This window comes from Pan troglodytes, chromosome 17, assembly GCF_028858775.2.
Source record: "Pan troglodytes isolate AG18354 chromosome 17, NHGRI_mPanTro3-v2.0_pri, whole genome shotgun sequence".
NCBI classification, from domain to species: Eukaryota; Metazoa; Chordata; class Mammalia; order Primates; family Hominidae; genus Pan; species Pan troglodytes.
In genome coordinates, this window is record NC_072415.2 from 56,761,680 (window position 1) to 56,774,368 (window position 12,689).

The 12,689-nt window shown below is 43.9% G+C and overlaps 2 protein-coding genes across 26 annotated transcripts in view; one reads left to right on the forward strand and one right to left on the reverse strand.

Annotated features, from left to right (window-relative positions):
* Positions 1–6,222, reverse strand: part of PIAS2 (protein inhibitor of activated STAT 2) — a 128,293-nt gene extending 122,071 nt beyond the window's left edge. For 6 of the 18 annotated variants that reach the window (XR_010152070.1, XR_010152071.1, XM_016933643.3 and 3 more), the window contains exon 1: positions 5,949–6,222. Coding sequence is in view for 5 of the 18 variants with exons in the window: in XM_016933643.3 (XP_016789132.1) it covers positions 5,949–5,972 (24 nt within the window). In the remaining 13 variants the exon portion in view is untranslated. The remainder of the gene's footprint in view (positions 1–5,948) is intronic. The other 12 variants (XR_010152072.1, XM_063796075.1, XM_063796073.1 and 9 more) reach the window with 6 other exon arrangements.
* Positions 6,155–12,689, forward strand: part of KATNAL2 (katanin catalytic subunit A1 like 2) — a 409,798-nt gene continuing 403,263 nt past the window's right edge. For 3 of the 8 annotated variants that reach the window (XM_016933645.4, XM_016933646.4, XM_063796082.1), the window contains exon 1: positions 6,155–6,553. The gene's annotated coding sequence lies outside the window, so the exon portion shown is untranslated. Of the gene's footprint in view, positions 6,554–8,884; positions 8,928–12,689 lie in introns of those variants that run through there. The other 5 variants (XM_063796078.1, XM_016933647.4, XM_063796080.1 and 2 more) reach the window with 5 other exon arrangements.

The window sequence follows — 12,689 nt, forward strand, 5'->3', positions numbered from 1 at the left end:
TTTTTGCATTTTTAGTAGAGACGGGGTTTCACCATGTTAGCCAGGCTGGTCTCGAACTCCTGACCTGAGGCGATCCGCCTGCCTGGGCCTCTCAAAGTGCTGGGCTTACAGACGTGAGCCACTGTGCCCGGCTGACTTTGTTATATTTCCTTTTTAAGGATCACAGGTTTAACAGAAGTGAAGTTTCTCTATGGCTCCACAGTACTTGGTTCTATAGTAACTAATACTCATGTCAACATACATATTTAAAAGAGTGGCTATTAGTACTCAATTTCTAGATTTTCCTGCAGAAGCACAGAAAACTTTAGAAGAGTTATAAAACATTATATAAATGCAATAAATCTTGCCAATGTAACAGTACTAACCAAAAACAAAGGCTGGGGCCGGGCTCAGCAGCTCATGCCTGTAATCCCATCACTTTGGGAGGCCAAGGGAGGGGGGTGGATCACCAGAGGTCAGGAGTTCAAGACCAGCCTGACCAACATGGTGAAACCCTGTCTCTATTACAAATACAAAAATTAGCCAGGCATGGTTGCAGGTGCCTGTAATCCCAGCTAATCGCGAGGCTGAGGCAGGAGAATCGTTTGAACCCAGGAGGCGGAGGTTGCAGTGAGCCAAGATGGCGCCATTGCTCTCCAGCCTGGGCAACAAGAGCAAAATCCCGTCTCAAAAAAAAAGGAAAAAAGAAAACAAAGGCTAGGAAGGGAGGAGGGAAAAACAAAGGCAAGGTTTGGCTTTTAAATCCCAAAAGGAAAGGGATCGGTGTTATATCTTTTTCTGAAAGACCAGGAAGTGAGGAAATATAGTTGTCTCTCAGTATCCGTAGGGGGCTGGTACCAGGGTCCCCTGCAGATACCAAAATCCAAGAATGCTCAAGTCTCTTACATGAAATGGCATAGTATTTGCATATAAGCTATACACATCCTCCTACGTACTTTAAATCATTTCTAGCTTACAATACCTAATATATGGCAAATGCTATGAAATGGTTGTTATACTATACTGTTTAGGAAATACTGACAAGGAAAAAAGTCTGTACATGTTCAGTACAGATGTAACCAACCTTTTTTCCTGAATAGTTTTGATCCAAGGTTGGTTGAAACCAAAGATAAGTCATTCACAGACATGAAGGGCCAAATATACTGTCTAAAAGTGATAGGTCAATAAACAGAAATTTATAATAAAAAGTTAAAAATAACAGCAAAATTAGGAACCAAAATGTAACTGATAGAAATCAAAGTCTAGGACAGGTGGAAAATGACCTAAATTTCTTATCTAGCAAAAAGTTAAGAAATATTTTTTTTGAGTTGAAAAAATATAGAGAGAAAGGCATGGTATATTTTTAGACTTTTGGAACAACAATAAAACCCTAAAAACAAACAAACAAAAATGGTTAAAAGCATAACGGGAGTGGGATTTAATGGAAAAGGGAAGACTTTCACTATTTTGAATTTTTTCAATACTGTCTGCACAAATATTGCTTTCATTTAAAAAATATGAGAAATGGAAATGAGAGAATAAAAAATGTGACATCAGGTGATCCACCCGCCCCAGCCTCCCAAAATGCTGAGATTACAGACTTGAGCCACTGCGCCCAGCCTATTTCACTTTAAGTCAAATATATTTTGTTTCGAACGTGCTTTCATAGACATGAGCTCAGGTGAAGCCTTGGAAATTTTAGTTGCATCCCATAATAGCTTTGAATCATATGGAAGATTCTGTTATATCTATCATAGCTATTAATCTATATCCCTGCCCAATAAATGGGGAGAGGAGCGTGATGAGGACCTCTAACCTCAAATCCCCCATTAACTTCCCATTCTCCTGCTGCATCCTAACAGCACTTGAAGTTATCAGGATGGTGACTCCTGGTAGGTGTAAGGAAACCAAACACTTAAGCCTTCTAGACAGAAGACCTTCTGTTACAGAATTACTTAGGCTTCTTAGCATGAAAGACCCAAATCTGATCTTCGAATTATGACACAACAAATTTACCCAGTTTGGTAAATGTTCTGGTTTACCCAGTATCTATTGATAAAGTTATCATCGCTGGCTCTCTCAGGCCAAATGCACAACCAGATTCTCACAGGCACATTCTCTCTCATTCTGAGACACACACAGAATAAATTCTCGATGCATGAAAAGAAGGGGATGAAGAATACAGAAGGGAGATCCTTAAAAAAAAAAAAAAGTCACTACAATAGATCCCCCTCCTCCCCATTGAGTGATGAGAAGCAGGGAAAGTAGATTAACCAGGTTAAAGTGTAGCAGGGACCTTTTTGTGAATGACTGCCACCAGCAGGCCACAGTATTGGAAATATGCAACTGGAAGGGTAAAGAAAAAGCTGCTCTGGTTAAAGAAGAGGTAAGTGATTCCAGAAACTCAACTCCTGCTCTCCTCCATCCCTGTGCTTAGCTCTTCTACAGACTAGTTTGAGACAGGGTCTCCCTCTGTCGCTCAGGCTGGAGTGCAGTGGCAAGATCAGAGCTAGCTGTAACCCAGAACTCCTGGCTTCAAGCGATCCTCCTGCCTCTCAAAGCGCTGGAATTACAGGTGTGAGCTACCAAGCCCTGCCCTCCAGACCATTTTTGAAGGAGGAAGCAAGGCAGCAGTGACAGAAGTTCAGGCCATCAAATCTTACGATCTTGTCCCACATTAATTCACAACTAGTTAATTCAAAATCTGTTCATTCACAAACTAATCACTCCTTCAACTCCTAACAACACAGATGCCATAAATAAGCAACTGGTAAATTGAGTAATTTCTTCTCTGGCACCTTGAAAGCTTCTAATATATAACACATAATTGTAACCATCTTTGAGCACACAGGCCACATTTTCCCTTTTCAGAGAACTTCCCCACTTCCTTTCCTTCAATCCATCAGGATAATCTGCTGATCAGGTTTGTGTGCTTTGACTCTAAGCCCCTGGCTATGGATGATTAGAACTGAAGTAGAGACCTAAACTCAGCCAATCAGATTCTCTCTCCCAGAAGAACTGGAAGAGAGGTGGGCTGGTATTCTGGTCACCCAGACTGAAAGGTAACAAGGTATAGAGCTGCCATATTCTGCTATGACCAGCCAAGATCTCTGGTACTGGCTCACGCAGCAGTCTCCAAAACTGAAATAGTCAGGCGACCCCCTTAACAGTTGCCTAATCGAATAACCAACCCTCCCCCCCCACCCCACCCCCGACACACAAGTCTGAAAAGCAAAGGCACCAGGGTCACCAAACCACACTGAGGATTACCTTTCCCAAAATTCCCTATCTCCAGTATAGATGCAGCACTAGCCAGGATGTGAACTGCTCTGGTTATACTTGTCCAAAATGAGTAGCCTTGAAGGGTAATGGAAATCCTCTCTGTGGCATATCAGCAGCCAAATATGTGGCATCCAGATCGGCTGACCAATTTCTCTACTGCCAAGAAGTTAGCCAACAAACTAATGCCCATAATTTTTCCTGGTCCTATAATTTACTTGAGCATCACTCTGACCACCACAATATATTCTGATCCAAGGACCATCATTTTGAGAATCCAAGATTATTTCTTCCCCTTTTCTTTCTTTCTATTCCGTTTTTTAGTCTGTTTTTCTTCCTTTATTATAATGTCACACAAGAAGGATGTTACCAATCATTTAATTTAGGAACAATCGCAGGATGATGGCTAGAAGCTCCACCTAGACCCCAAGGTACCAGAACAAAGTAGTGTAGCCCGGGCTCTGAAAAGCCCAGACTCTAAAAGCTACATGTCTAAGATTAAAAATCTTAGCTTTTCAAATCTCAAGCTGTGTGATTTAGGTCAGGTTAACCTCTCTGTGCTTCAATTTCTTGAAAAAATTGTGAGAATTAAATAAGTATAGAAAAAATGCTTAGACCAGAACCAGGCATGGAATAACCACTGTATTAAAATGGGTATATACCATCATCATCATTACTGTCTGTAATGGGGTGTAAGGGCGGGGTACAGTTCATCTTCAAGTGTAGGGTAACATGGGTCTGCACAGAGCAGTTAAGGCAAAGAAAAGCAGATGATGCTTACTGCATGTGCCCAGCCTGTACCCCTCCCTCCTCTGAAAATTCTCCCCAGTTAGTCTCTGTTGGGCACGTCATATGAATTGTGGGAGAGGGGCCATCTTCTAACAAATGCAAGAAGTAAAGACAGCTGATTTACAGGAAGAGAGGATGAAGCTGATCCACAAACCAAGAGAGAGAGAGAGGAAGGCAGAAAGGAAGAGAAAAAAAAGCTTCTTTGGTTTCTATCACTTTCCAGTTGCTGGTTGCACTCCAATCTGAGCACGGACTGCTTTTACTCTGCTCTATAAGAGCGAGTAAATTCTTCGCTTTACATTAAGCTTTGGCCAACAACATTCACAAGAGTCTAATAAAAATCCTGGAAAGTTTTCATTAACAACAACAAAAAAAAGAACTTAGAAAACTTGTATACATCTGTTACTACACAAAAATTAAAACTAGATGGCAGGTAAAAATAAATATAACTTCAGAGTTCAGTCTTCTCAACCCATCCTGAATCTAACGCATGAATTTACAGAGGTGAGGCTCAGGGTTCGTTGTTTGAAAAGCTCCACAGGTGTTAAAAGCTCTACAGCTGGGGCTCTGAGCCACTAAAACCCTTAAACTTATCAAGTATGAACACCCTTTACCTACACTCATGGTTCTCTGCATAAACTAGTATGGGGCATAACATGTATTAATATGCGTTTACTGGGAACTTAATAATTATTTTTGAAACAGCAGAAGGGAATATGGCAGGCACTGTGCAAACTCCAACAATCTCCGTTTAGAGCAGAGCATACGTTCTTTTGCTCACGTCCACTAAGCAGGTAACCAGCCAACATCCTTCCCCCATCCCATCTCTTGCGGAAAACAATAAATATACAAAACTGAACCTTTTACCGGATTCCTCTTCCTTATTTGAAAAAGAAATCCTAATAAGTGTTACACAAACGAGTTGCAGTAAATGTAATTTCAAGTTTACACTCATCTCTACCTTGATACATTTTTTTTTTTTAAAAAAATCAGGGTTTCTGTCCGTAAACATCTCATTTATGTCGCCAGTAATTCAGCGATACACACAAATCCATCTCATTCGTCACACTTAGTTAGGACTTTAAAGGTTATCAGTCTGGGGGGAAAAAGTCTCTTCTGTTCTACCCCCATCACAGCCCTATTCCAGACCTCTGCTATACAAGGGTATCAACAATAAAGTTATGATCTTGTTTTAAGACTGAGAAGAAAAAAATATTTTTCCTCAAGAGTAAAAGGGGTGCACAAACCTCACAACATAAAGTTTGCAGATTTCTTACTAAAACACTAAGAAAATATCGAGGTTTAAGGCCGATTATTGAAGGCAGGGATCCCCAAACATTAGGCTCCTCGAAGATGTTAGGAGGCAAGGGTGGGAGAAGGGGCCTTTTCTCGTGACAGACCTGACTAAACGGTAGCATCAGCCATAAGAAGAGGAGAGATTCCTAAACGCAACTTCAGCTTTCAGAAAACAGTCCTCCACCAAGTGAGTAGCATGCAGACTTGTGAATCGCCACAGACACGTACACCCCGGTGAAGGTGCAAGATCAAACGTTGCTTCCCACATCGGCCCTCACTGCGAACCGGGATGTCGGGTCCCCATGTGCCCCTCCTGGAGGGCGCCCCGGCCCCCCGCGCCAGGTGTGCGGACCACGGGCAGCACTCAGGAGCCGGCTCGCCGCGGCCCAGGCCCGCCGCCCCCGCGCCGCCCGCGTGCCCTCCGCCGGCCCGCTCCCCTCCCCCGCGCCCTCGGCGCCCGTTCGTCCGCGGGCCGGGGCTCAGGTCTCCGCCAACCGGCCCCGGAGGCACGAGCAGGCGGCGGCCGGCGACGTTGCGGTTTCCCCACCTCCTCTCCCATCCCCTCCCCCGCGGCCTCCGCTCTCCACTCCCGCACCCCCGCTTACCCTCAACTCTTCGAAATCCGCCATTTTATACCACCCGCGGGCGCCGCCGCCGCTGCCGCCGCACCCACTCCCGCTGCCGCCAACGACGCTACCGCCACCACGGCCGCCGCCGCCTCCAGCACCATCCTGCACTGGGCGCCGCTTAAGACGCCGCGGCCGCCGCCGCTACAGCCGGGCCCGTCACGTGAACGGCGCGGGAGCTCCGCCTCCGACGCGCCGAAGCCCCGCCCCTAGCGGTGCCCCCTGCCCACCCGCGCGACCGCCTTCCGCCCGCGCCTTCCGTCCGCGCGGCGACAGCGCCCGCCCGCGCCTGCCCCGGCGTGTTGCCCCGCGGCTTGGCCCCGCTCGGCCCCAGGTCGTGCCTTCCCTCCCCGGCGGAGGCCCCTGCGGACTGCCTAGAGCTGGGTCGCAACTGAGGCGTTATCCGCGGGCCTGGCCTGGGGAAGTGGCGGGGAGGAAGAAGAGGCGGCCGGGACGCGTGACAGGAGCATTCGGGAAGATTCTTACGGTGCCCTTCACGCGGTGGCTATGGACTGAGAAAGCCGCCGCAAATAAAACCATCCCCCAGAGTAGTTGTGGCGGAATAATCTAAATATGGGTGTTGGGTAAGCTATTGTTCCCATTTAATGGTGAGGTTGTGTGACACCTCTTTGAATTGCTAATGTCCTGCAAGTACCAACCTTGCCGAGTTTTTCTGACTTTGAAGGGCACCTGAAGGTCACGGACTGCAGAGTTGGGAGAGTTAGGCGGTGGGGTTGGGGCGGGGGAGAAGTGAAATAAGAGCGCTCAGAAGGGCCATGCTAAAAAGTCAGGGAAATCTGATAGCTAGGAAGGAGTCAAACGCCAAGGCAGAGTAAGTAGATAGAAGGAAGCTTGATGGCCCCCCCGTAATGTGCTGATAGGATGAAGGAAGATGCTGAGTCAAGATGGCCAGAAAAATCGCTGGACGGTGTCCAGGGTTCAATTTCCTTGAAGAATTGGGTGGAACCCACATACGAAAGGTCTTTAAAACAATGTAACTTTTAAGGCCCTGTTTAATCAGCCTCCTACCTACCGCCTCTTCCCACTACCCCACGTTTCATCCGCACTGCACTTCCAGGTCTTCCTTCCTCTCCCCTGCCCCCGCACCCCGCAAGTTTTGTTTTTTTGAGACGGAGTTTTGCTCTTGTTGCCCAGGCTGGAGTGCAATGGCACGATCTCGGCTCACCGCAATGTCTGCCTTCCGGGTTCAAGCGATTCTCCTACCTCCGCCTCCCGAGTAGCTGCGATTGTATTTTTGGTAGAAACGAGGTTTCTCCAAGTTGGTCAGGCTGGTCTCCAACTCCGGACCTCAGGTGATCCGCCCGCCTCGGCCTCCCAAAGTACTGAGATTACAGGCGTGAGCCACTGCACCCGGCCTCCCCTCAAGTTTTAAGGCTTCTAAATGTTGATCCTTGAACCAAGAATAATTTCCCACTCTTTTCTTTGTTCCTAACTCCTGTTCATCCTTCAGGTTTCACTTTAAGTGTCACTTCCTCAGGAAGACCATCCCTCACCCACATCCCACATTTTAATTCAAATTCCCGTTATGACCTCTCCTAGGACCCTGAACTTTTTCTTCCTGAGATGTCTCCATGGTAATTATGTAGGTATTTGTGTAATTGTTTATTTGATATATATGTGTGTGCGTGTATATATATATATGTGTGTGTGTGTGTGTTGTGTATATATACACAACACACACACATATTGTTTTGGCCAGGTGCAGTGGCTCATGCCTGTAATCCCAGCACTTTAGGAAGCCGAGGCAGGTGGATCACTTGAGGTCGGGAGTTCCAGACCAGCCAGGCCAACATGGTGAAACCCTGTCTCTACTAAAAATACAAAAATTAGGCCAGGAGCTGTGGCCCACGCTCTAAATTCCAGCACTTTGGGAGGCAGAGGCGGGCGGATCACCTGAGGTTGGGAGTTGGAGGCCAGCCTGACCAACATGGAGAAACCCCGTCTCCACCAAAAATGCAAAATTAGCCAGGCGTGGTGGCGCATTCCTGTAATCCCAGCTACTCCGGAGGCTAAGGCAGGAGAATCGCTTGAACCCTGGAGGCGGAGGTTCCAGGGAGCGGAGATAGCGCCATTGCACTCCAGCCTGGGTAACAAAAGCGAAACTCCATCTCAAAAAAAAAAAAAAAAATTAGCCGGGTGTGGTGGCACATGCCTGTAATCCCAGCTACTCGTGAGGCTGAGACAGGAAAATTGCTTGAACCCAGGAGGTGGAGGTTGCAGTGAGCTGCGATCGCACCATTGCACTCCAGCCTGGGCAACAGAGTGAGACTTTGTCTCAAAAAATAAAAATTATTATTTTAAAATTTTATGTTAAAAAATTGTAAACCCACTAGACTATAATGGCTGATAAATGCCTAACAAATAGTTGGCCTTGTATTTGTTTAATGAATAAAGGAATGAATGAACAATGTCCAGGTTCTAAATCTGTCTCTCCACCATTAACTTTGTGACCTTAGCTTGGCTTATTCTTACTCTTGATTTATTCTCCGTAGACCTTGATTTACACCTCAGTAGAATTTAACATTGTTTAGTAGGCGTTAAGTGAATGCCACTGTGGGAGGAGTTTTCGGGGAATAGACGAATAGAGTACAATACAGCCCTGCCACGGAGGAGCTTACACCCATAAAGAGGACCAACATAAACACAAAACAGTAAGAAAAGAAAAGCAAAGCCCCACTGAAACTTATGTGCAGTGTTCTTTGTAGTTGCTTCCCAGCATTCATTCTGCCCCTTCCTCAATGTGTAGCAGCTCCTGGATGGGTTGGGTAGGTTTGACTGCAAAGAGTTCTAGGTGCTGCCCTAGACTGGCCTGAGTCATTAAGGACTGTTATGTCATTCTGGCCACAGTATTAGATCACAACTGGGCATATAAATCTGATTAGTACTGAGCATTTATAGGCTTTGCCAAGTAGATCAAGTGTGGACCCGTGCCCTAAGGTAGGCTAATCACAGGGAAGCCTAGGACATTTATTCAGTGATTAGAGATAAGACTTTCTGGCATGTGGAACACTCGCCATTTTGCTACAGTGAAGAGCCAACCTGAGAACCAACCCTTCTTGTGAGCAGAAAAATCACACACACACAAAATCTCAGCATTGACTTTGATACTCACTCTGCCTCTGTACTGGCCAGTTTTCTTGAGCCAATGCCTTTCTTGTAAGGTTTTAGATTGTTTGAGTTGAGATTTCTATTAGTTGCAATAGAAAGAATTCTGAAATAGGGTGCTACTTTGTCTCACCAGACCAGATTATTAATTTGGCATTTTTTCTAATCTATACTCCCCAATAATCATTCAATATATGTTCAAAGGAATGGCTGAGTGGTAAAGGGTAGAAAGGGCATGTTTCTCTTCACTGTTGTGATCATTTCTGCTCTGGTCTAGATTTATATATCCTCATTAAAAAGAAATCCCTGCACTTACTTGAATCCAACTTCTTTATAACATAGTAATGTGGTATACCCTTAAAGGGGAGTGGAGAAGGAGGGAGGTGCAGTAATCTTATCACTCACAAAAGGCCACATATCAAAGTACCAGTGCCAGCCACATGCTGAACTCTTCTACCAGAGGAATTCTATTAAATATATCCTTTTTCTTTATTACATTTCCAATGGTAAAATGTTTTAGTGCTCTTTATGGATTGAATCTCCAGGCAATTACCTGGCTAGGCCACCCTCTTAAAATGGCTCCAAATTAGAAGATTCATTATAAGTACTGTGATTAAAGTGTCCTAAGTTTTTTTGTTTGTTTTTTGTTTCTGTTTTTGCTTTTTGGGACGGAGTCTCGCTCTGTTGCCCAGTCTGGAGTGCAGTGGCACGATCTCGGCTCACTGCAACCTCTGCCCCCCCGAATTTAAGCAATTCTCTGCCTCAGCCTCCCAAGTAGCTGGGATTACAGGCACCCACCACCATGCCCAGCTAATTTTTGTACTTTTAGTAGAGATGGGGTTTCACCGTCTTGGTCAGGCTAGTCTTGAACTCCTGACCTCGTGATCCACCTGCCTTGGCCTCCCAAAGTGCTGGGGTTACAGGCGTGAGCTACTGCGCCTGGCATAAAGTGTCATAAGATTTTAATACACGAAGTCAAAAATCTCAGGAGTAGCTTTTCCATGTACTAGCTGTGTAACTTTAGCAAAGTCTCAACTTAATTTTTCTAATCTGGAAAAGAAAAATGACTACACCTATCTCAGGATGAGATACCTGATCTGATAGATCAGGTATATGAGTGTACTCTGTAAATTTATAAAGTGAAAGATGGTAAATTTTTTGTATCTAAACAGCTAAGCTGATTTTGAATCTAAACAGCTGATAAACACATACCAAAAAAAAAAAGCACTTCATTAAGAAACATAATTAAGAACCATATGATATATCCTAGTAATTTTAGCAAAGAGCATTCCAACCTGGTTGGACCAACCATGTAACCTTGAGTTTAGTTCCAAGCTCCTGTCTTCTTAATCCTTTCACATCTGTCTCTGAACCCATTAGACTTTACTGATTTTAATATCTCTCTTTTCCTTCCCACTGATTACTTCCTCTCTCCCTGTAACAGTGCTCAGGCCTCCCAGATGTTTTCCAAGCCACTTTTCTTCTTTTGCTAAGCATATATCTATTTATATCACATTTCCTAACTCCTACACACTTTGCCAATACTGTCTTAGTCTTAGACTTTACCAAAACTAGTATCAAGGAAACTGAACAAGGAATTAAAAAAAATTTTTTCCTCACTTTTTTTTTTTTTTTTTTTTTTTTGAGACAGGTTCTCACTCTGTCGCCCAGGCTAGAGTGCAGTGGCATGATCACAGCTCACTGCAACCTTCACCTCCCAGCTCAAGCAATCTTCGTACCTCAGCCTCCCAAGTAGCTGGGACCACGGGCACACCACCACTCTCAGCTAATTTTTGTATCTTTTGTAGAGACAGGGTTTCACCATGTTGCCCAGGCTGTTTCAAACTCCTGGATTTAAATGATCCTCCCACCTCGGCCTCCCAAAGTGCTAGGATTACTGGTGTGAGCCGCTGCTCCCGGCCTCAACTTTTTATTCTGAAAACCTTAATCACAAATTTGTTTCTTCTCCACTTTCACTGCATCACTTGACTAGCCTTTAAAAAAAAAAACAAATAATTAAAAAATAAAAAGTTGAGGCTGGGTGCGGTGGCTCAAGCCTATATTCCCAGCACTTCGGGAGGCTGAGGTGGGTGGATCGCCTGAGGTCGGGAGTTCGAGACCAGCCTGACCAACGTGGTGAAACCCCATGTCTATCCACTAAAGAAATAAAATGAGCCAAGTGTGGTGGTGCATGCCTGTAATCCTAGCAACTTGGGAGGCTGAAGCAGGAGAATCGCTTGTACCCAGGAGGCAGAGGTTGCAATGAGTGGAGATCATGCCATTGCATTCCAACCTGGGCAACAAAAGTGAAACTCCATCTCAAAAATAAATAAATAATAAAAAGTTGAAACATAAACTTCGAAAGCATAGCAGTGTGGTCGTCATCTGTATAAGATTTATAATTTAATATATAATATATATATAATATATGATATATAATATATATAATGTATATGATATATATAATATCATATATAATATATTAAATTATAATATATATTTAATATATAATATATTATATATTTAATATATAATATATATGATATATATTTAATATATAATATTGTATATGATATTACATATATAATATAGTTAAATCCTTAGATCTGAAGTAAACACTTTAATCCATATAGAAAAATTCTTATCAACATACAGAACTTTTTTTTTTTAGACCTTTAGTAAGAGCTCAACTTATTTTTTTTTAAATTTTATTATTATTATACTTTAAGTTTTAGGGTACATGTGCACAATGTGCAGGTTTGTTACATATGTATACATGTGCCATGTTGGTGTGCTGCACCCATTAACTCGTCATTTAGCGTTAGGTATATCTCCTAATGCTATCCCTCCCCCCTCCCCCCACCCCACAACAGTCCCCATCCCCGGTGTGTGATGTTCCCCTTCCTGTGTCCATGTGTTCTCATTGTTCAATTCCCACCTATGAGTGAGAACATGTGGTGTTTGGTTTTTTGTCCTTCTGATAGTTTGCTGAGAATGATGGTTTCCAGTTTCATCCATGTCCCTACAAAGGACATGAACTCATCATTTTTTATGGTTGCATAGTATTCCATGGTGTATATGTGCCACATTTTCTTAATCCAGTCTGTCATTGTTGGACATTTAGGTTGGTTCCAAGTCTTTGCTATTGTGAATAGTGCCTCTATAAACATACGTGTGCATGTGTCTTTATAGCAGCATGATTTATAATCCTTTGGGTATATACCCAGTAATGGGATGGCTGGGTCAAATGGTATATCTAGTTCTAGATCCCTGAGGAATCGCCACACTGACTTCCACAATGGTTGAACTAGTTTACAGTCCCACCAACAGTGTCAAAGTGTTCCAATTGCTCCACATCCTCTCCAGCACCTATTGTCTCCTGACTTTTTAATGATCGCCATTCTAACTGGTGTGAGATGGTATCTCATTGTGGTTTTGATTTGTATTTCTCTGATGGCCAGTGATGATGAGCATTTTTTCATGTGTCTTTTGGCTGCATAAATGTCTTCTTTTGAGACGTGTCTGTTCATATCCTTTGCCCACTTTTTGATAGGGTTGTTTGTTTTTTTCTTGTAAATTTGTTTGAGTTCATTG